Raw genomic sequence first — 21,935 nt, forward strand, 5'->3', positions numbered from 1 at the left:
AAGCGCAAACAGAAAGTATTGAGAGCGTCAGAATGGTTAGTATAACCAGAGGCCTTTCGGCCCATCTAGCTTGGTGGGTAGTCCATAAATTGATTCAAGGATCTCATTGGCCGGGTATGTTGTTCCATACTCCTGCCACCCTTTGGGTAAAGAAGTCCCACCTGTTCTCTGTTTTAATGTACTACCACACACTTTCTGCTTGTGCATTGTGATTCATATTTCACTGTTAATTCAGGAAATAATCAGCTGGGTTGAATACTTGTATGAGGTCCCTTCATAGTCTTTGCTGTTTAACACAGGAAAGGTCCGGTCCCTTCACCCTGTGAATGACATTCCCTTAAGCCCTGTAATTTATCTGTTCTCTGAACAGACAGAGCAGAAATATATTTTCTGCAATCTGCTGACCACAGTTGTACACACTATTCTAAATGAGATGTTAGGTTTTACATATCATGTGGTGAAATGTAATACATTAGCTCAGAGGCCTGCACCAGTGACACAACCCTGACAAGTATGTAAATCATAGGTGCAGATGGTCCTGGATTTATTTTATTTTTCCTTTTGAAAGAGTTTCAAAGAATAACAACAAACAAACGGTCTTTATTTAGGTGAATGCACACTGCTGTAATTCTGAACTTCTGTTTCTCAGGTGAAGGACTGAACTCAGCTGAGTTCTCCACAGCCCTAAGCCCATTTATGCACAAAGCCTATACAACAGTCCAATAACAATGTAATAGTAATTGAACATCCACAATTTGACACCATGTATACCCAGGCTTAGTATCCCTAGTTTCCTACTTCCTGTAGATAATGAAAAACGTGTCAGGAAAAAGCTCTCTTATACCATATACCTTATGTATACACCAAATACACTGCAAATCAACATAAATATGTGTGACACTCCACTGGGTGAGACATAATGAGATCTTTAAAAATATGATGACTAGGATAACAGACATACCAACTCAGCATCAAAACAACGAAATATCAAAACAAAAGCCTGAGGTCCATTTGAGCTGTTGACGTACTTCTTAAAGTCCCTAACTATCATGCCAAGCCTCTTACCAGCATCAAAACCAAATAACTTTCAACAAAGCCCAAGTCTCTCCAAGATTCTTTACAAAAAAGTTCTAGTCTCTCCCTGAGACTCTTAAAAAAATGTCCAAAAGCACAAAACTCACAATTGCAGACCTTCATGGTCTCTTGATTGGTCACTACTTTTCCCTCAGATGAGGCTGCCCACAGAGAATCTGTTCTCTGTTCCCCAGGTAGACATACAGCAGGTATCCTGCTTTGTAAACTGTCACCTTATCAATCGTCTTTAACCACCTGGTCAGGTGACTGAGGGCAGCGGCTCATATCCCACAGCATTGTGGGGAGTGTGTTTCAGACAAGGGCTGTCATTTTGTCTGTACCTGCTGTCTTTTTACATATGCAAGTTAAGAAAATAACATGACAGAAAATGAATACTGTAATTCAGCTGTCTAATAAAAAAAATGAACATGAAGTGAGTAACAGTTATTAATGGAGAGGTGATGAAGTAGAGGAAACACACACTGCGATTTTTAACTGAGCCTGGGACACTGTCTGAGAAGCTTCGAGTCTTCGAAAATTTGATGGAAGCTTCAGGAATGCTTTTCAGATTAGGCTTGGCCTGACAGGGTGAATACACAAAAATGTGGATGAAGGAAAGGGGTGTATGATAAATCAAGCATTTGAGTTTGTTTTTGGAGGCCCCTAGTGCTGGTACCCTTGTTATTACACCCTTCCAACTAAGCAGTCCATCAAAAGTATAATACAACAGCTTATAATAAAATACAATGAAAATATAATACAACAAAATTAAATGTATTCCATTAGTTCAACTTGTTGTGCCCTAAAGCACTGATTTTTCACCTGGGGGAATCTAAATAGTGAGTCTTACTAAGCTACGAAAAATGCTCAAATCAACACTTGTTCAGTAATCAGTTTTTCTCTCTTTAGATAAGTTGCACTTAATAAATCGTTTAAAGCCTGTGGTGCTATTTTAAATATCACTCATAACACCCTCATGGACATGCATGCATTATACATTAACTGGAATGATTAATTCAGTATCAATTGTATTAATGACATTTTGATGCCAGCTCAAATCAAGGGATGTGCCTGTTGAAGATGACATGTACAAAAGGGATCCCCTTAACAGGGGAAACTTGAGAGGCCTTTTTCTAAACCTTCTGTGTGGTGCTGTGCTTTTTCACAGGCTCTCCAGTTCATACCTGGTACAACAGGAGGAGGTGATCCAAGAAACGATGCCCACTCTCAGAGCACCAGAGAGGACCTTCGCCTCTGCCAAGCCATACAGCATGGCACTGTCACTCTGGATACTGTGGACCTGTGCCATCACCCTGAGCAACATTGCCCCCTCTGCCCAAGGTGAGTACTGCACCCTCTCTGCTTGTCTCACCTGCCTCTATGGGTCCATTAAACTACAGTACCCTCGCAAGTTGCACAGTCTCAAAGAGATAAATCAGTTCCATTAAGGGAATATTAACCTAATTACCTAACTGACACCCTCAGTGGACCTGCCAAGTCCAATTTGTGGTAATAATTCTGTAAAAAAAAACAGGAAAGCTTTCGTAGGAGAGCTCTGCCCAAGCACAGCTCGGATTGTCTCTATTCAACAGTTTTGACCCCTAAAGTAGGGGTGGCCAACAGCAGGGTTGTTTTCATTCCGGTTCAGCTCTTGATGACCCAGTTGAATTAATTATCGGCGAAACTGGACCAGCTGAATCAGAAGTAGTTGATTTAAAGAGAGCTTTAAAAACTGCTGGGCATCTTTGCTCTAAAGAAGAAATGGTCAGAAAAGAGATAAGGCTTGTGCAGTGCTGTGCTTCAAAGGCCAGCTTGCTACAGCCAATTACATGTTGTTTCACCACTGTTGCAATGTAATACAAACAGTCAGTGGTACAGTCCCATTTCTCTCAGATCAGGAGCTGCTTAGCACTGCATTCTGGGACTGTGCATTCTGGGAGCAATCACCAGTACATTTGGGCTCATCTGCGTCCTCTTTGGCAACAGATTTTCCCCCATTGTTCTGGAGAGCCATTAATTATTCAGAAGCTTGTTCAGGCATGATTTCCAACATTGCACATTGCACTGGAAACCCTCTTGTTGTACTGGCTCTGGGAACTCTCTGTGACTTATCACCACATCAGAAGGCTTCATCATCCATTCTAGGTGATTTTTGAAGACATAAAGAAATTAAGAAACTTAGCTGCCAGTGGATCTGTAGGACCAAGGCTGGGGGATATTGTTCTAAGCATATGCAGGACTAAGTGCTATTAAGTGTTAAACTATGGTTGAGGGGGGAGATGCTTAAACTGTGCAGTCCACACTATAAACACCAGCAAAAAATTGCTCGCCAAATTGCCTCTTTGTCTTTTGTGGCTTTTCTCATGTTTTAAAGATTGTGTTAACTTCTGGTGGCTGGAGCAATTGGAAAATCTAATTGATCGGAAAACATTTGAAAGACTTTAACAGATTCCTCAATAGCTGAAGAGGGCCTCCATTGATTTAAGTCTAGTTGATGCTGCAATTATATATTGACATGGCTGTGTTTTAGTGTATATCTGACCTACTGTGTGATGGACTAGAACTCCACTCTGGCTTGACTCGGAGCTCTTATGCAAACAGGCAGCTTGTCGCAGTACTGTTTTATTCTGGTAGAACAAAACTCACTGGACCGGTAAATAACCAAGCTCTGTTTTGATGGCCAGAGAATGATGGAAATTCTGAAAATGACCTCCCTGATGGAGATGAGATTGCTCAGCGCAGGGGTGTGATTGAGCGTCTGTGACATTAAATCTCGGGATCACTGTCCAGATGGCTTGTAGGCTCCAAGGTGCCCCTGTCCACTAGGAGGTCATGCTGTGTTATGCTCTGTAATATTTAATTACTTTGTGGAGAGCTTCATCTGGACAGGTTGAACTCACTGTGACCTCTCAGAGTGGTGCTGCTGACTGCTGTGAACACACTTGAGAAGAACCAGATATAAACTTTGCTGTGATCCTTATCCTACAAGTTCCGGTGCTGAAGAAGGGCCAGGGCTATAGATTGAGTCCTGTAAATATCTGTCATAAATTTGGACACACTGCTCTCTATGATTTGTAAGTATCAGAGGATTTGGACTCTGTGTCTTTGATCAATGAGAAATAGAACAGCAAGGGCAAGCACAGTTTTTAAAATTTGTCCATTTACATTGTTTTTACCTTTTCCCAGACAATCACACTATATTGGTAGCTTAATTCATTTGTGACATTAAGTGTGATAGGCACTTACACCTTATTACATGCTGTCCTGGCAGGCAATGGTTTTTCTAATGGAACTCATTCATAAAAAAAAAATAGCACATTTCCAGGAATTGTGTTTGTAGTCTTTGGATCTTATTGTCTTTGTGTGGGCCAACGGCCCCATCCATCGTAAAACAATCAGCCCGTTTCCCCACTGGGAAAATCAAGTACCTTCTTGGTGGAGAAAATGTTGACCAGTCAGCTTCTCTTTGAGTAAGCAATACAATGGGCGAATATACTGTAGTAGTTTTACTGATCTGTGCTTCTAGCAATTTTGTAAAAATAGCAGACACCTAGATTCTAAAAGCCTAGCGTCTCTTGCAATTAGCAGTGTTCCTTTTGTCTTACAATGTTTAACTTTCTCTATATTAGGAACTGAAAGGCAGTAAGATGAAACCTGTCAGTAATCGGTCAAGTTAAAGTGCTTCCCTGAACTTAGAGTTAAGGAGTCTTGAATTCACATGAATGAGAATTTGAAAGTTAAACATACTGTAGTAGGGGGTGATCTAAGGAATCTGTCCACTACTGTACAACACAGTACTTCTTGGCATTCATCTGCTCAATCATTTTCTAACCCCATCACGCAGTTCAGGGTTGTGGAAAATCCAGAGCCTATACTGGCATACAAAGGGCGGGAGGGGGGGGGGGGACGCCTTGGACAGGACACCAGTTACACATGCAAAGACAGACAGGCACAAACTCTTACCAGGACCAATTTTTCCAGGAGACCATTAACCTACTAGTATGTCTTTGGACCATTGGAAGAACCAAATGCACCTGGAGAATACCCACGCAAAAACCAGGAGAACATATACTGTAAACTCCACACAGAAAGCCCTCCACATCCAGAGTTGAACCCAGGGCCCCAGCACTACGGAGCACCAATTCTGACTACAGCACCACCATGCCAACCACTTCTTGACTTATTTCAGAACAATTCTAAAGTTGGAAGACATTGCACTTTGCATGTAACTGCCTTATGATCTCCTGATTAAGACAGATGTTAGACAGACCAAATCTTCCTGAAGTTTATGACTACTGCAGTTTTCTCCTGCATTGTGTTAAACTTACAGTGGTCTGCAATCCGGCAAGGAACAAATTGTAATGTAATACTGAGAAAATTTCAGCCCCTAGGTCTGTATTCTCATATATTTTTAATCTAAAACATAATTAGATCTTCATGAAAATCTTAAAGCTGAAGATAACCCGATTAAGCATATAACACAAACAAACCTTGTTTGAATAAGTTGAATCTGGTGGCACCTCCTTTGAGCAGCTACGCATTGCCTGTAACTCTTTATCAGTCTCTCACTTTGGCTTTTCAGAATTTTGTCTCATTTCTTCTGCACACAGTCACTCTAGGGCCAATTTTCCCAGAAGCCAGTTGACCTACTAGAATAGTTTGGAATGTGGAAAGATTTAAAAAAATCTTTGGATTATAATAATTATAATTATAATAATAATTGCTTACTCTTGTATAGCGCTTTATTGGACACTCCACTCTAAGCGCTTTACAGGTAATGGGGACTCCCCTCCACCACCACCAATGTGTAGCATCCACCTGGATGATGCGACGGCAGCCATAGTGCGCCAGAACACTCACCACACATCAGCTATCAGTGGGGAGGAGAGCAGAGTAATGAAGCCAATTCATAGATGGGGATTATTAGGAGGCCATGATTGGTAAGGGCCAATGGGAAATGTGGCCAGGATGCTGGGGTTACACCCTTTCTCTTTACGAGAAACGCCCTGGGATTTTTAATGACCACAGAGAGTCAGGACTTTGGTTTTACGTCTCATCTGAAGGACGGCGCCTGTTTACAGTATAGTGTCCCCATCACTATACTGGGGCATTAGGACTAGGGCTGGGCGATATGGCCAAAAACATTATCACGATAAAACTTTTCATATCAGTCGATATCGATAATTATCACAATAAATGTCAAATCATTATTTCTTTCAAGTTAAAGGCAGATTTTTTCTCCTGAGTGAAAGTTGAAGAAACCAGACAGTTAATTGGTAAATTAAACAACTCTTTATTTTAAGAACACAACAAACACTTGCCAAACAGCAGAAACATTAAACAAATCTGAGGTAGAGAGTATTCAAGTCTTTTTTATGTCAAAATATGCATGAGTAAAATGTACTAAATAAATATCTTAATAGAAAAATTAAATACTGCAGTGTGATAAAACACACATAGAAGATGGCTCAGACAGACTGCAAAGTTTAAAGTGCTCTGTTTTATGTCTGATCGTAAAAAGCCAAAATATCTCCAAATTACCAAAGTTGAATGACCTTTTCTGTCGACGATGTCATCGTCCTTCGAGCTGGTCGTTGGCAGCACTGCATTTGCTTCAGTGTCGCTCATTTCTCCACTCTAACAACAATCCTGTCAGCCACCACCGTGTGGGGAAACACCACCATGTTAGCTGCCCTGTCTGCAACACGAAAAACATACAAACTCTATGCAGAGCACCCCAGGTCCAGAACTGAACCCAAGGCAGCAATGCTCACCACTGTCCCTCACATTTGTAACCTTTCAGTTTTTTGTTCCTATTTGTTTTGTTTCTTGGTGAACAAGGGGTTCACCAATTCTTAAGTGTCATAGCTGTGAGGCTTGTAGCTTAGCCACTTGTACCTGCCCTCATGTATCATTTATCATGTATCGTGTATTGGACTCTTAATGGATTGGGTTGTCTCATAGTCTGAGTCTGTGGCAGTGCTTTTTCCACACTTACAGTGTCTCCTACTAAAGTGCATGTCTGTCGCTGTGCAGTCTGCTGGACAAGAAGCTGACTGGGCTCGTGCCAGGCCTCATCCGGACAGGAACAGTGGGTGCCCTGGCACGGCTGTGCCACCAGTGCCATCTGCTCTGTGTCAAGAGGCAGAAGGTGCCCGTGCCAGCCGACAAAGAGAGAGGCGTGCCAGCGAGCAGGGCGTGCCCATAAGCTTTTCAGTCGGGCGAGTTTGTCACAAGCTGTTTTCGTCTTGCTCAGACTCAGTGCTCAGAGGGCAGAGGATACAGAGTGGTTTGTGCAGTAAGCATGGGGCTCCAGCAGGATCATATGGGAATTAATAGGTTCTGCATGGACTGGGTTTATTTGAAGGCCGTGTGCCACACAGCTTCCTTTATGAATATCCTTCACTGTAGCTGTGCATAGTTTCCTAGAGTTTTCTCATACTCATGTCATGTTCTTCCTTTGCTTTGTCACAATACCTGATATTTCATGTGCCAAGCTACTATGCTTTTCCCATGCTGTTACTGTGCTTTACTGTGGTTTTACCTGGCAATGCCACAGTGAACATCTATGATATTTTAAACATGAAAAATCAAAAACCAAATGGAAACTGAAGTTTGGGAAAACTTTATACACTTAAAAAACATAGTCATAGAAGACTGGAAGAGAAGAGGTACATATGGGTCAATATTAATGCAGATCTAGGATTTTATGGAATTTTACAATAGAAATCTTGGCATGGAACTGGAAATGTTTTCTTGGTAGTCTGGGGCCATTTTGGTCAAGTTATGCATATCAGCTACACAATCTGCATTTACAGTCACTAAAAGGCTGTCACATGTAAACTCAGTGCCAGGAGCTGATTTTTAGCATTTATTTTTTTCTTCAAAGCTATATTTCCTTGTTGTGCAAATAGTTGTGAATGTGCCAATCTGGTAAGAGAAAATAGGCGTGGAGAAGAGAACGTTATTTGCCATTTAAAATTGTTTGAATCTGATTGGGTTTAAAAGTGCAGTGGGAATTATAGGAATTATGATGTATTACTGGGCAACCTGGTGGTGCAGTGATTAGCACTGCTGCTTCACAGTGCTCTAGACCAGGGGTGTTATCAGCATGGAGTTTGTATGTTTTACCAGTGTTTCCTCTGAGAGTTCCGGTTACCTCCCAATGACATGCTGGTAGGTTAATTGGCTTCTGAGGAAATTGGCCCTGGTGTGACTGTGTGTGCCCTGATAGACTGGCATCCTGTCCAGGGTGTATCCTGTCTTGCACCTGCTTGCCAGGATAGGCTCCTGGTCCCCCTGGCTGATTTGGATGAAACAGTTAGAAATTCTATTATTATTAATTATTATGATACAAATCTCCCATGCAGCCTAAACAGCCAGCATCCTGAGCTGAGTTGCATACAGTTTCTTGTGTATTTAAATGCTATTCTTGATCTGTGTAGCATGCTTTTTCTATGGGTGTGTCACTACATGACCTCTGCTCTATAGAAAAGTCTTTGGCTTTATGATTGTAAGGGTGAGTTTTCCTTGTCTGCTCTTTGCACAGATAGATCATCCTTGTCTTAGTCCAGTAATCTAAAACTGATCCCAAAGGCCCACAATTCTCCAGACGTTACAGGGAATGTAATGTATAATTCCCAATGAGTAGGTCTGAAAACAGTGGTAATAAAAATCAAATTAGCAGACATTTGGTTCAAATTAAGTTATCAACAGTCCATCAGGTAATGAAGACCAGCAGACATGATCAGAACCAGGAGTGAATATTAGTGTTTCATACAATACATCCATTTAGATTGACTAATCTGTCTTGTATGAACTTAAATGTAAAGAGTCAGCCCTGCCATAGCTGGTGCTGTACAGTACCTGCTGTGTATGTTGATGGGGGAGAGGGCAGTGATAGTGGAGGAGGGCTGCTTTCTTTTCCAAATCACGAGTATCTTGGATAGCACAAGCAGAGAAAAAAAGGCCATTCTTCCTCCAGGGATCCTGCGATCTCTGATAGGAATGTGTGTTGTAGCTGTCTGGAATAATGCACCTTTTGTTGAGCTGTCAGACTGATAGTAGAGACTGTCAGAGGCCGGCCGACCAGCCACCCTGCCACTTCATAACACAATCTGAAGCATCGTTTTGAAGAACAGAGATGAAAAAAAAAATCCTTACATCTTTTCTCTATTATTGCAAAGGCCGTCCTTTCAAACCTGATTAGCTCCCATAGCGGAGATCGCTGTCTGGGAATGTTTGGAGTCTGAAAAGACATGTGTCTGGCCACTATATTAGGATTCATGTCTCACTGGAGGCTGCGGTCCCTAGTGCTTTACGTGATAAAGCCATACAGTATATGCTATGTTGACAGCTATGTCCTTTTTTAAAAAATAGTGCTGTGCCTCCGTGAACCGTTGATAAGCAGTTTTCTGATTTCCCGAACAGATGCATTCAGGCATCATTGCGAATATCTCCGTTTCCTTGAGTTTATTAAGATGCAATGCCATCCTTGCCACATTCTGGAGGTCAGGATTTCACGATTTGAAAATATGTGAATGTCTGCCTGCCACAACATATTCTTGACAGCTCAAACCTAACAAGTCATTCAGTTCGACAAATGTCACTTTCCTCTCGTACACGTTTGAAAAAACTCCCCGTGTGTATCTGATGAAGTGTGATTCACTACGGTGCCAGTTAAACGAGGGCTTGTGAACAACTTATTCAGGACAGGCTTTGGCTGTGGTGTAGGGCAGCGGGCATAATGCCATCAATAATCAATAGATCAAGGGATCCTACCTGTCGATGTGTTGTGCAGCCAAGACTCATTTTCACCATAGTTAGGGTGTTTGGTTTGATTAATTTTAAATTGTTGAGTCATCATAATAATAATAATTTCCTTACACATGTACAGTATAGCGCTTTTCTGGACATCCACTCAAAGTGCTTTACAGTTAATGGAGACTCCCCTCCATCACCACCAATGTGCAGCCCCACCTGGATGATGCAGAAGTAGTCAAAGTGCACACAGTGCACTCATCACACAGAACAGAGTGATGAAGCCAGTTCATACATGGGGATTATTAGGAGTACATGATGGGTAAAGGCCACTGGGAAAGTTGGCCAGAACACCTTGGTGAACCTCCTTACTCTTTTCAAGAAATGCCCTGGATTTGTAATGACTACAGTTGTGCGTCTTATCCAGATGTGTGTCCCTGTCACTATATAGCGGCATTAGGACACACACAGACCGCAGGGTAAGTGCCCCCTACTGGTTCCACTAACACCTCTTCCAGCAGCAATCTAAGCTTTCCCAGGAGGTCTGGACTTGTACTGGCCAGACTCACACCTGACTTGAGCTTCAGTGGGTTGTCAGTTGTGGGTTGCAGGGTGATATAGCTGCTGGTGGAAAACTTTTGTAACTTTCTGACTTTATTTTATGGGGCCCTTCAGTGAAACTTCTGGGATGGGTGAAATCTTCCACTGGGGGATGATGGGTCGATGTATACGAGGTTTTGTGTAGGATGGGCTCTGTTGCCCAGGTGTCAGGAGTAGGAGTGGGGTGTAGTAACCCACTCTACCTGAAAGAGAGCAGTGCTCTGATGCGCTGATGAGAACCTGATTGCAGGGAAGCTGCAGGCAGCAGAAAGCTGTGGAGGACACTCAGAAAACACAGAGTCATTGCCTGAACCGGACCAGATCGTGATCGTGTCACAACAACTGGTTGACTGACAGGTGAAGGTCTTCTAGTGATTGGCGAGAGTGAGTATGATACCTGGACTTGTGACTTGTATTTCCTATGCTGGGAAATGTTGGCGGGAGTATGGCAGGTCTCCTCTGGCTCCCTGCAAAATAGTCACCCCTGCAGCTCCATACATTGCTTTCAGAAATAAATACTCTGCTTTTGAAATTGGAACTAACTTGCTATGAGACACTGTGGAATTTGAGTTTGTTCCATGCTGTGAGATGAGAAGTTGTGTCCAGTGCAAATATTACATTATACAGATTTAAAGAGTTTTGTCTTTCAAAAATCTGTTTGATAACATGTTGTCTGAAAAACAATTAAGAACAACAAGAATCAGAAATATTATAATGTAATGAGGTTTGAATTGCAAGCCTAATTTCAATACTCCTGTAGGAATATAACCAAGTCTAAAAATATACCCAAGCCTCAATGAGAAAATTACAGAAGAACATTCTGCTGAGTTAACTGATACAATCACAGCCAAATGATTCTGGATAGAATAAATAGGCGTTGAGTGGCAGACAGCATATGGCTGACTTGAGGAGACTGACACAGAATTCTATCACCTTCCTTGCCACAGACTTCCCCAGGTCTCTCTTAAGGAAAACTGCTAGCATATTGACTCTTCTCACACACCGTAACCCTCTTCACAACCTCAGAAAGGTGAACCTACTGGAATAACCAGATTAAAATGCAGTTAACCTTTTTTTAATACTGGGCTTCCCTGCAATAATGGGAAATACACAAATATTAAAACAAAATAAAAATAAATAATCAATCGTACTTTTTAGGTGTAGGTAAGTTGGTTACAATGAGCTTTTCATACATTTTAGCACATTTATACAGTGTATTTATGACACATGAAATAAAGAGCTTGATATTTATGATACAAAATACATAGGAACAATTTTCATTGACTGTATAAATTTTAATTGTTAAAAATAATATTATATATATATATGTTTCTCATATAGTCCTATGTTTTTGGTAAAAAATATTGATTTGTGACTTAGTAGACATTCTGTAATAGACAGCCCTTCCCCCATTAGTCCATGAAAGAGAGGGTTTATTATATTCCCAATCCTTGTGGAACACACACAATATAATGGTCAAGCAATTCCTGCTTTTTTCACAGACCAAGCAGATTATTTGGTGGGGAAGGAGTCCTAATATTCTTGCCAGTGAGCAGTGGTCTGGCTCCTTAGAACTGTGCCTACAAGACAAAGGAGCTCTCTCTTCTTAAAGGCACTTACACACTCATGTTTTCCCAGAAGCCATTTAACTTACCAGTATGTCCTTGGACTGTGGGAGGAAACTGGAACACCTGGAGGAATCTCATGTGAACACACAGAGAACATGCAAACTCCACACAGACAGGACCCCAGGTCTGGAATTGGAACCAGGGCCCCAGAGTTGTGAGGCAGCAATTCTAACCACTGCTACTCCTGTATTGGAATATAGCAATATACAGTATAATCTTCTTTACCTACAAGGGATGTTTTCTTCTGGAACATATAACTCAGCAGAGTAGTGTGCTGCTGTGGTTTAAAGTAGGATTAATCAGAGAAAATCACAGAAAAAAAAAATGGAAGTATGAAACTGAATGCTGGGAAATGCCAATGACATAAATTACTCAAGCACTAGAGGGTGATGATGGACTTGGACCTGAATCTTACAGTCATGGAGTGAAGGAACTGCTACCTGATTGTGTTGCACAACAGAGCCATATAATGTGATTTGGCTTAATTTCTCAAATCCTTCCCAGTTTAATCTCAGAGTCCCTGTATTGATACGAAATCCAATGTTACATGAATCAGAATATGATTTGCTGCCCTTATTGCATTTGATCTCAAACTGATTATGATATCTTTCAATAAAATAAAAACATCAAAGAGTAAATAATGCTTGGGAGTGCAGGGGATTCAATCTTAATCTGGTTAGAATGTACGACCGTGATCCAGTGGTTTGCATTTCAGCTGAATGCCAGTCAATTTACCTCAACATTGAAAATGTTTAAAAAATCAGTTCATGAACTGTGATTTATTGGCTTAACCAGAAGATGCTTGTTCAGGAAATCAGGAAATCAAATGTTCAGAGATCAGAGATCAGCGATCAGTCCTGTCATCCCCAGTTCAAGCGGGCAGTGACTTATTCCCACAGTGCTGCATGTAGATCATTGAGCATTCCCAGGATTCCGTGAGCTGGAGTTAAACAGGATTGTGTGACATAGCCAGATGACATCAGTCAGAGCTACAGTGCCCCTCCAGTTGGTGGAAACTCAACCGTTGGACACAAAGAAGTTCACAGCAAGGCATTGTGTCATTACAAACAGTGGGTATGAGTTTAAATGGTCCTTGCTGCCCCAGTGCTGACCAAGAGGCTGCAGAAGATACGTTACTATTAATCCGTTATCTAGCCGCTTCAATCAATTTAGGGTCATGAGGCAGCCAGAGCCTATCCCATCAAACAATGGGTGCAAAGTGGGGTATACACTGGATGGGACACTAGTCCATTACTGGGCAGACACAAACACAGACACACACTCACACCAGGGACAATTCACGTCAAAGCTAACTAATCTACCAGTACGTCTCTGGACGGTGGGAGTAAACTGGCACACCTGTGGGAATACCCAAGACAACACAGGGAGAAGATACAGACTTCCACAGATAGCATCTCAGGTCTGAAGTTGAACCCAAGGCCCCAGCGCTAATAAACACTGTGCCACCGTGCCACCTACAGTACACACATTACCAAAAGAGAAAAATATTAAGAAAAACCAAATGTTCTCTTAAATGAACTCTGACTTGCTCTGAGTGTTTGTTTAAGTAAGTGTGCCATTTAGTAGTCTGGGCTTTGATAGCACTTGAAAACTAAGGTGCTTCACCAGGACCAGCACAGAGAGATCTGGCGTCGGAATGATGAAGGGGAAAAGAGTTAAAGTATAATTTCTCTGCTCAGCGCTGTTCTGTTTGAAGTGCCGAGGCCATTGTTCTGTGCACTTTACTGCCAGGCTTTCATGTCGCCAGCTCACAGGCCTCACAAATGTCAGGGAGCGAAGGGCCAGGATGGCACAGCGGCATCATATGCCAGCTCGGGGCTCTTTGATCTCTGTAGGTGCCAGCCCAGATTGGCACGAAGATTCTTCGGTTCAGACTCCAATAACATACACCTGCACAGCTCATCTCACTGGCCTAATCATAATCAAATAAAACATGCTTTAGAAACTTAAGAAACACCTTAAGAAACACCTTTTCAGCATTGTTGTAAAAAAAGGGACCGAGTCCCATTTTATTCATTCCTCTCCATTGAAAAAGCTTATTCTCTTTCCAGTCCCCGATAGTCCTGTATTGCTCTCAACCAGTTGGTCTGTGTGGTCGCAGATCTGATAATCAGCCGCCAAGAGAAGACTTTTGACATTGATAAAGATTTTCACCGGCTGGAAAGTGCCAGAGTATCCAGTTTAGTTTACAGGTGCTTCCAGCTCAGCTGGTAAAGCCTTCATCCTGGGACACTGGTTAGAATGAGAGTTACATCGTTACCCAGCTTTGGTCGGGGCTCTCCAAGGATCCAAGAGCCAACATCACTGCTGGTATGGGTTCTTGGCAGTTTGGCCTTAAACAGCGATCCCTGTAGCACCGGCGTTGAATCAGTGGGCAGGTGAGAAGTATTTCCGGGGAAGGGTGCATGTGTTGTACAGTTGTCGCCTGCTCTCCTGTACCAGTCTGGAGGAAGCCATGAAAAGTGATCTGAATGGATTGATAATAGTGAAATTGGGCGAAGTGATTTTCCTTTGTGTATTGATATCCTAACTTGTACCTTGGTTGTGTTAAGTCTCTCTATACCCCTCCCACACCTCATTCTCTACCTCCCCCTAGCCTTATTACAGTGGCAGGCACTTCAAAGGCATTCTCCCCGAGAGCTGCAGATCAGAGGCTGGGTTCACTTGTGAGGAAAGGTTAATGGATCTGCTTTGAACATTGCCTAGCTATCATGGATGAGCAAGGGGAGGAAACTGGAAGAGGTGGGAGGGTGGGGGGTTGGGGGGGGGAGACGGTTGCTCTTTTCAAACTCCCTTTGAACAGCCGCCGGCTGTTGTCTCGGGGCTGGGCTGGGTGGAGAGTTTTTCGGGCTCTGTTGCTCTTTAGCCAGCGTCTCGTTCAGCGCTGTAGATATCTGGCTCCGGCCCGGGGTCATTGACCTGGTATGGGAGAATTCTGAACCGACAACTGCTGTTGTACGTGACACCACAGAAATAGCTGAAAGGCTGAACAACATAATCAACAATAGCCACTGGACCATAAGTAAAACCCAGGCTCTTAAACCCCCATTCATGGCAATAACATGGCTGGACTACAATAAGCCTCTGTAAAACTGTTGCACTTTGGGGCACTGTGGGAAATACACCTTGTATGTGTCTCCTTCAGTGTTGTCTGGAAGTTCTCGGGTCATTTTTGTTACAATTAATCTCATCTCAAACTTTCACTGGACTGGGCTTTGACTCCTTGCATCCCTATAGGCCACTATTGGCAATGGAGAAGAGTTCTCCTCTGCGCTGGGAGAAAGCAAATCTGAACATTACCAAGATCTAGCTTGAAATCAAAAAGTCAGCTCTTTCACCAGTCACAAACTACAATCCCAGTGCTTAGCTCTGGCCTCTGATTTCTCAGCAACCTCTTGATCCTACCTCAGAGATAGTTCCATAGGACTAGGATTCACAATTAGCATTGTATAACACAGTCTGCACTGACAGCTTCTGAGTTGCAATGATATCTGTAATATTTTCCTACATGCTGCTCAACAGACTAATCCTAAGTGAATGTGAGGCATTTACAGAGGGTCATCACTTACCAATCAGGAATTTTTCCAGCCTTTAATGAACTTGAATTGCACAGCTCAGAGACCCTTCAGAGTTATTATGCCATTAAATTCCTAATCATAATGACTACTTTTGTTCTTGGTAAAATATTTGATTAAATGAATTGATTAAAAGGACTTAGTTGAGGTCTTCTACAATTTCCTTGTTGTATTTTTCTGTCCAGTTTAATTTTGTGCTTCCTGGGTGATTTTTCTTTTCCATGGCAATTGAGGTTTTGAGCTTTTTGACAAACCAGGTAGGTAAGTGAAAGGAGGGAATTTGCTTTGCTGTGACTAGACACCACCTGTGGCCATAATGTGTAACTCTGATAAAATGCAGGGAGCAGATGAAGGTAGTTGGACATAATTACATTGGATGGAATCTGTAGGTGCTTAAATATAATAACACATTCTGTACAGACATTGAACTGTGCTGCCCAGACTTTGCTGGGTAAGGTCATGAACTAATCATGACCAAGATTTCCCAAGAAGCAGTGTGTGATAGTGAAGGAGTGGGGGTTCAGGTCAGCCCACACAGAGACTCCAGAGACAGTAGGCTGGTTTTATTACAGCACCAGGAGACCACCTTCTCACTTTATGCAGCGTAAATTCTTTTTCTGCGAAACAAAAGACTACAATGTTTTACATGGACTCCGTCGCCGGGGTGTGTGAAAGAATATTTATCTAGTTAGGACTGGTAGAGCATTAATACTTATACTTTATTCAGCATAGTGACTGATTGGAGGGTCATTGGCTCATGTAAAAGAAATTAAATTAGGTTCATATGACATGAGATGGGGTTCGTGAATTAAACTAGAATAAACTAATAATAAACAACAGCTTGGTAGTCCAAGGTCACTAGTTTCTGCCCAGAGCATTCCCTGTGTCATTGATTAACAATTGAGATAGTGGCCCGCTTCTGCAACCTTTATCTCCCCAGCAGCCATGGGTACCTCGCAGGCCTGTCTCCTGCTCTGAGCCTCTCACAACCTCTCTCTCTCCCCAAGACTCACAGATCTTCTATAGGCTTCTGAGGACCAGGTGGCTAGGTTTGTCCATTGAGTGACACTTACAGTATGTCTTGTTGGGAGAATCTATGTGCATCTATGTTGAGTGCTGCTCCATCTGCATCTTTGTCATGCCAGGTGACCAGTTCCCCGAGGCAGTTTTACACTGTGTAGTTTTCAGAAGGATGCAACACCTCTTCTGTAACTGACTCAGTGCAGGATCCCTGTGACCTTCTTCCTTTCTAAATTCTCCTGCTCTCCTCCACAACAACCTCAGCTACTGATAGGGATCACACCTGAGAAATCCAGATCACAGCAGCAGTGTGACGAGTGGAGCTGGGCTCTGCCCCCTGCGGGGATTCAATCCCGGTCGCTCTCAGGCTCGGAGCATCACTGTGCAACCCTCTAGGCAGCCATGCCAGATTTAACTCCACCATGTCACATGACCAGTCCTCTGCCACAGCAGAATTTCCCACTGTCTCAATTTCAGAGGGAGGTGATGTCTGTGACTCTTGTGCTTCAGTGTGGTATGTGAGTGCCGCAGCTCTTCCCTTTCTCTGTATTCACAGTGTGAGACAGAGGGTGATAGGTGATACAGTACTGTAGATGATAGATGATCTGCATTTCCTAGGAAAGTACGTGTGACTTTCACATCGCTTCTCCCCTCAACACCCCTTCAGCTTGGACTGAGAGTTGTAGCAGTATGCTAAAAGGATCTGAAACATGACTTAAAGATCAGAGCGGAAAGAAATTGTATTAAAATCTATTAGGTTTCTATTAAAATTCTGTCAAGACAAAAAAAAAACACCATGCATGTATCCTGTAGATGCTGGGTCCCAAATCTTCATTAGTTCTCTCGGGAAACTCCGTAGAGAATCTGATAAAGAAGATTTTAGCTGGAAAAAAGCAGAATTCAACAGAATGCTTGCCACATGAGTCCATAAGGACTTTCACCCCCTAAATACTGCAGGTCCTTCATATGTTGTCTCTATTCTTCTGGCAATTGTGTGTGTGGGATAGTATATGTTAATGAATGTTCTCTGTGACACTTCTTTTAAGACTTTTCAGTTCCTGATAATAGATGCAGCATTTTTTTTTGTCCACACAGCCTAACCTGACCGATTCATTAATGCCTGTCAGGAGGCTGGGTTCTACTTCATGATTGATTGAAGGAAGTGATTCTTTCATGTGTAATTGCTGTACATAGAAATTTGCTGGAACTCAGCTGGCTAGCTAATTAAGTCATCCCATCATGGGGTTTTGATTAAAATGAGATGCTTTGGGATTTCTGCAGAGTACAGTGCGTAGAGTCCACTCTTCAGTAATGTAAACTAGATACCTCCCATCCTACACTGGAGACACCACTCCAATGATGTTGACCTGAGGGTACTACGGTAAAAGCAAAGTAAAATATAACAGTGCACAGGACAATCACAGAAATGCATACGAAATTATAACCAACAAGAATGCCACAAAAGAGACGTGAGAGCACAACCCTGTTAGGGTCACATTCCCCAGCATCCTCTGGAGGAACAAGCTGCTGCTTTCAGTCACCTGACCAGTTGCAGGAAGCCAATTGGTCAGGTTACTGTATAAAAAGGAAGGAAAGAAAGCTTCCAGGGTCAGTCAGTATGTGGGAGTGAATGTCTGCTATCTGAGGAGCAGAGGGCAGAACCCATGTGTGCGCCACAGTGAAATCATCCTAGCACACAGAGGCGAATGGTAAACCATGATGACAACCATACGCGATCTCTCACACAGGAAACTGTTTGCCAAATTACAGTGTAAAATTACCCGGCTCAGCTTTCATTAAGATCAACTACAAGATCACCAAATGACCACAGGAATGCTTCAACCTAAACTTCACACTCACGCACAGCACAGCAAGACTTTATATTCATCTATTTGTCAAGGTTTAGGTGGGTATCACACATAATAACACCAACAAAGATCCCATTTATGTGTTTGCTCTTAAAAGCCAGGCTTCCATTTCAATGTGATTCCTTTATTTATTGCATGTTTGTTTTGAAGCCATGTGCAGACCACTGTTTTAATCTGAAATCTACAATATTTTGGCTTTTAATGCTATTGTATTTCAAGTTTAAACCTGTGTTTTGCTCTTACTAAATGTAACTGTGTTCTATAGGCTCTTTATACAGTAAGTGTAGACTTGTTCCTTGTTTAGAGTAATCTACACCAGAAGTATTTTTTCGCCAGTTGAGGTTAATGCTTAGGTTTACATTGGCAGCACGAGCTGTACGAACAGCGGCACAGCAAAGCTCAAGGCTCTGTTGTCCTTTTTTTATGCTTCAAATCAAAATTCCATGTTTTAATTGCAGCATCCCAGCAGTCCTTTGTACAAAACAAGCTCTGGTTTAGAATGTCATTTCACAGTGTGGGGGCTGGATGTATGGAATGGAAATGTAAAATAATGGAATGAAAACACAGTTTTCTGTGAGTAAACAATAGCTCTTGTTGTATAGTTGCGGAGTGTGTTGTCTGACTGTACAGTTTCACTGCTGTCTGCGCTATATGGTTAACAATAAAGAAATGAAAAGGTTGAGGTTTTAACCTTCTAGTGCGACAGGCAGTGAATACACTTCAGAGACAGAATGAGCATGAATCGCCAGCTGTATAAAGAACAAACAACACACGAGCAGAATATGCAAACACTAGAGGTTCCAAATGCAAAATCACTGTTTTGAAATTTTCAGGTCCTTTCAGAAATTAAATCTCTACAAATTCTATTGTAAGACTGGCCACCAGCTTGCTAGCTTTGCTATATAATAGGGTTTCAGTGAACTATTTATTATCTATATTAAATGGCTTTAACTCCTCTAACGATACCATGGCCTTCCATAAATTAATTTTCCCCAACCTAGAGGAGGATGTGTGTTTGTAGTCTCTGAAAGACTTTTTTACAGTTGTAGGAAAGGAATCATAAGGTTGTATTTTCTGAAGAGGCTGAATTGGCAGATGTTGTAATCTATCACAGTGGTGGCTTTATCTTGCAGCAGGCAGAAAACAAATTGGAAATTGATAAAGAAGAGGGCGCTTTGCAGGTCAAAATGCGCAGCTGAAGGGAAACACAGCATGTGTACTGCCCTGCTTTCAGTTACGGTAGCTTCTGCCCATCTTATTCTGCAAAACTGGCCACATTCACAACCTTGATTGCTGAGTTCTTTAACACCCTTCACTTAAAACAGTTACTGTTATCTTGAATACATTAATACTCAATGTTATTCTGAATAAGTGCTGATGATTTCTTGAATAACCCATCCATACATTTTCTAACTGCTTCTTCAAATTCAGTGTCACAGGGGAGCCTCCGGCAAGCAGCAAGCATGAGGCAGGGTACATCGCACTGCACACACAGACACAAACATGCACACACTCACACCAGGGCCAATTTTCTCACAAGCCAATTAACCTTCCTGTATGTTTTTAGATTGTGGGAGGAAACCCACACAAAGATACAAAGGGGGAAACATGCAGCTAGCATCCCAGGACCAGAGGGCCCCAGGACCCCAGGGCCCCAGTGCTGGGAGACAGCAATACTAACCACTGTGCTGCCCATTTCTTGAAAAAAGTTTAAATAAAATATATTCAGAATCCTAAGTGTCTCAGCTACTAAATGGTAACCTACTCCAAGCACAGAGTTCTATGATCTAGACTTTGCAAGTTTGAGTGAGGCTTATGTCACACACCAAGTAGGATAAGAGTTCTCTAATGGCACACCTCACCTGGCAGAGCTTCAGGCGGTTAGTTGGACAGGGTACTCTTGGCTTCTTGCAATTTACTAAGAACCTGTAGATGTGCAGTGATTGGCCTAAACAGATGTGCATGTTGGTATATTTTGCTATTAATAATGTGTCATATCTATATGACATATTATTAAATTCATTATATACATATTCATATTATATAAGTGACATATGTGTCACTTGAGATACATACTGTATATACTGTATAAATATTTGCAGTTAAGTGACTATACAAAGCCCAAAGTTAATAAAATTCTATATTAAAGTCTATAGTGAGATTTGAGATTTAGAAATATCTACATTAGATCTCTAATGAATGTGGATAATGCATTCTGGTATTGATGCATGAGAAGGCTCCATATCCCATTGTGTTGAGCCTGGTCTTAGATAGATCAGCGGATCTCAGATTACATGCTGAACTGTACATGCTCAGTAAGACTTTAAGGTAACCTGGATCTTGATATTATGTAAGACCCAGGTGTAGATGAATGAAGACCTTAATATTCACTTTGTATTTCACATTGAGCCTATAAAGTCTATACAGGACAGGAGACACACACTGAGCCAGGGCATTTTAAGTCAGCACAAAAGTGCTAGCGTGTTTAGTGACTTAGTAGACCCCCTACTTAGGCATTGAAGTAATCTATTGTTTTATTTGCTTTATTTTTTGGCTTCAGACTGAACATGGACCTAAGCTAGGAAATGAAGTGCAGATGGAAAAATGATACCCTGGTGATATTTCCAACATGATCTTCAAATGCCAGTACAGGGTCATGAACAGCACTAATATTTCAATCTTCTGTTAAGTGTTTAATTTCAATGCCTGCCTATTACAACACTCACACCAACTTTGTGTAGCCGTTGTTGAGAGCTGATAAGCATAACTTGAGCCTTATCACAGCTTAACTGTAGAATGTTCTGTGGCATCCTTATCTTAATATCAGATAAGTACCAGTAAGGCGCAGAAGCTGCCGCAGAAGTACCTGATATAGTTTGTAGGTAAATCTCAGCATAAAAGTGAAGCTGTTACTAGTTCATAATGGGAAATTTCTGGCCAAGAGGCAGCAATATATATCTACAATATATTTTCAAGAGAGGGGTGAACTAATGCGTGCACATAACTCAATAAAAAAGACAAGCAGTATTTTATGTTATGCTCATGGTTTAAATGATTCAGAAATCACGTCTCAGGCCCTTTTGGGGAAAAAAAACCTACTTTTCCGGCTATTGGATTTGGAAAGAAATGCAACCACAGTGCAGTAAAAGCTTGCATTTGTTCACAACTTCTGAGAGTGATGTTGTGCAGACGTGTCAGAATTCCAAGAGTCCCCGGTTTGAAAGATCAGCTCGCGTTCCACTTGTTCATGGGAAGCATTCTGATCCAGATTCACTCCACAATTGGCAACATGTTCAGCAGTCAGATTATTGCTATTGAGTTGATCTAGCAGTTGTACCTTGCTTTTGCATACTGAGGATCTGAGAAGCATGGAGCACCTTGGATGGTTC

The 21,935-nt window shown here is 41.9% G+C and overlaps 1 protein-coding gene across 2 annotated transcripts in view; it reads left to right on the forward strand.

The window, feature by feature from the left end:
• Positions 1-2,291: 2,291 nt before the first annotated feature.
• LOC148820883 (adhesion G protein-coupled receptor L1-like) overlaps positions 2,292-21,935 on the forward strand; it is a 200,631-nt gene continuing 180,987 nt past the window's right edge. The window contains exon 1 of one of the 2 annotated variants that reach the window (XM_088932204.1): positions 2,292-2,415. In XM_088932204.1, coding sequence (XP_088788330.1) covers positions 2,292-2,415 — 124 coding nt within the window. The remainder of the gene's footprint in view (positions 2,416-21,935) is intronic. The other variant, XM_088932205.1, reaches the window with a different exon arrangement.

The sequence above is a fragment of the Atractosteus spatula genome, chromosome 14, assembly GCF_055471065.1.
Source record: "Atractosteus spatula isolate fAtrSpa1 chromosome 14, fAtrSpa1.hap1, whole genome shotgun sequence".
In the NCBI taxonomy this organism is placed as follows: Eukaryota; Metazoa; Chordata; class Actinopteri; order Semionotiformes; family Lepisosteidae; genus Atractosteus; species Atractosteus spatula.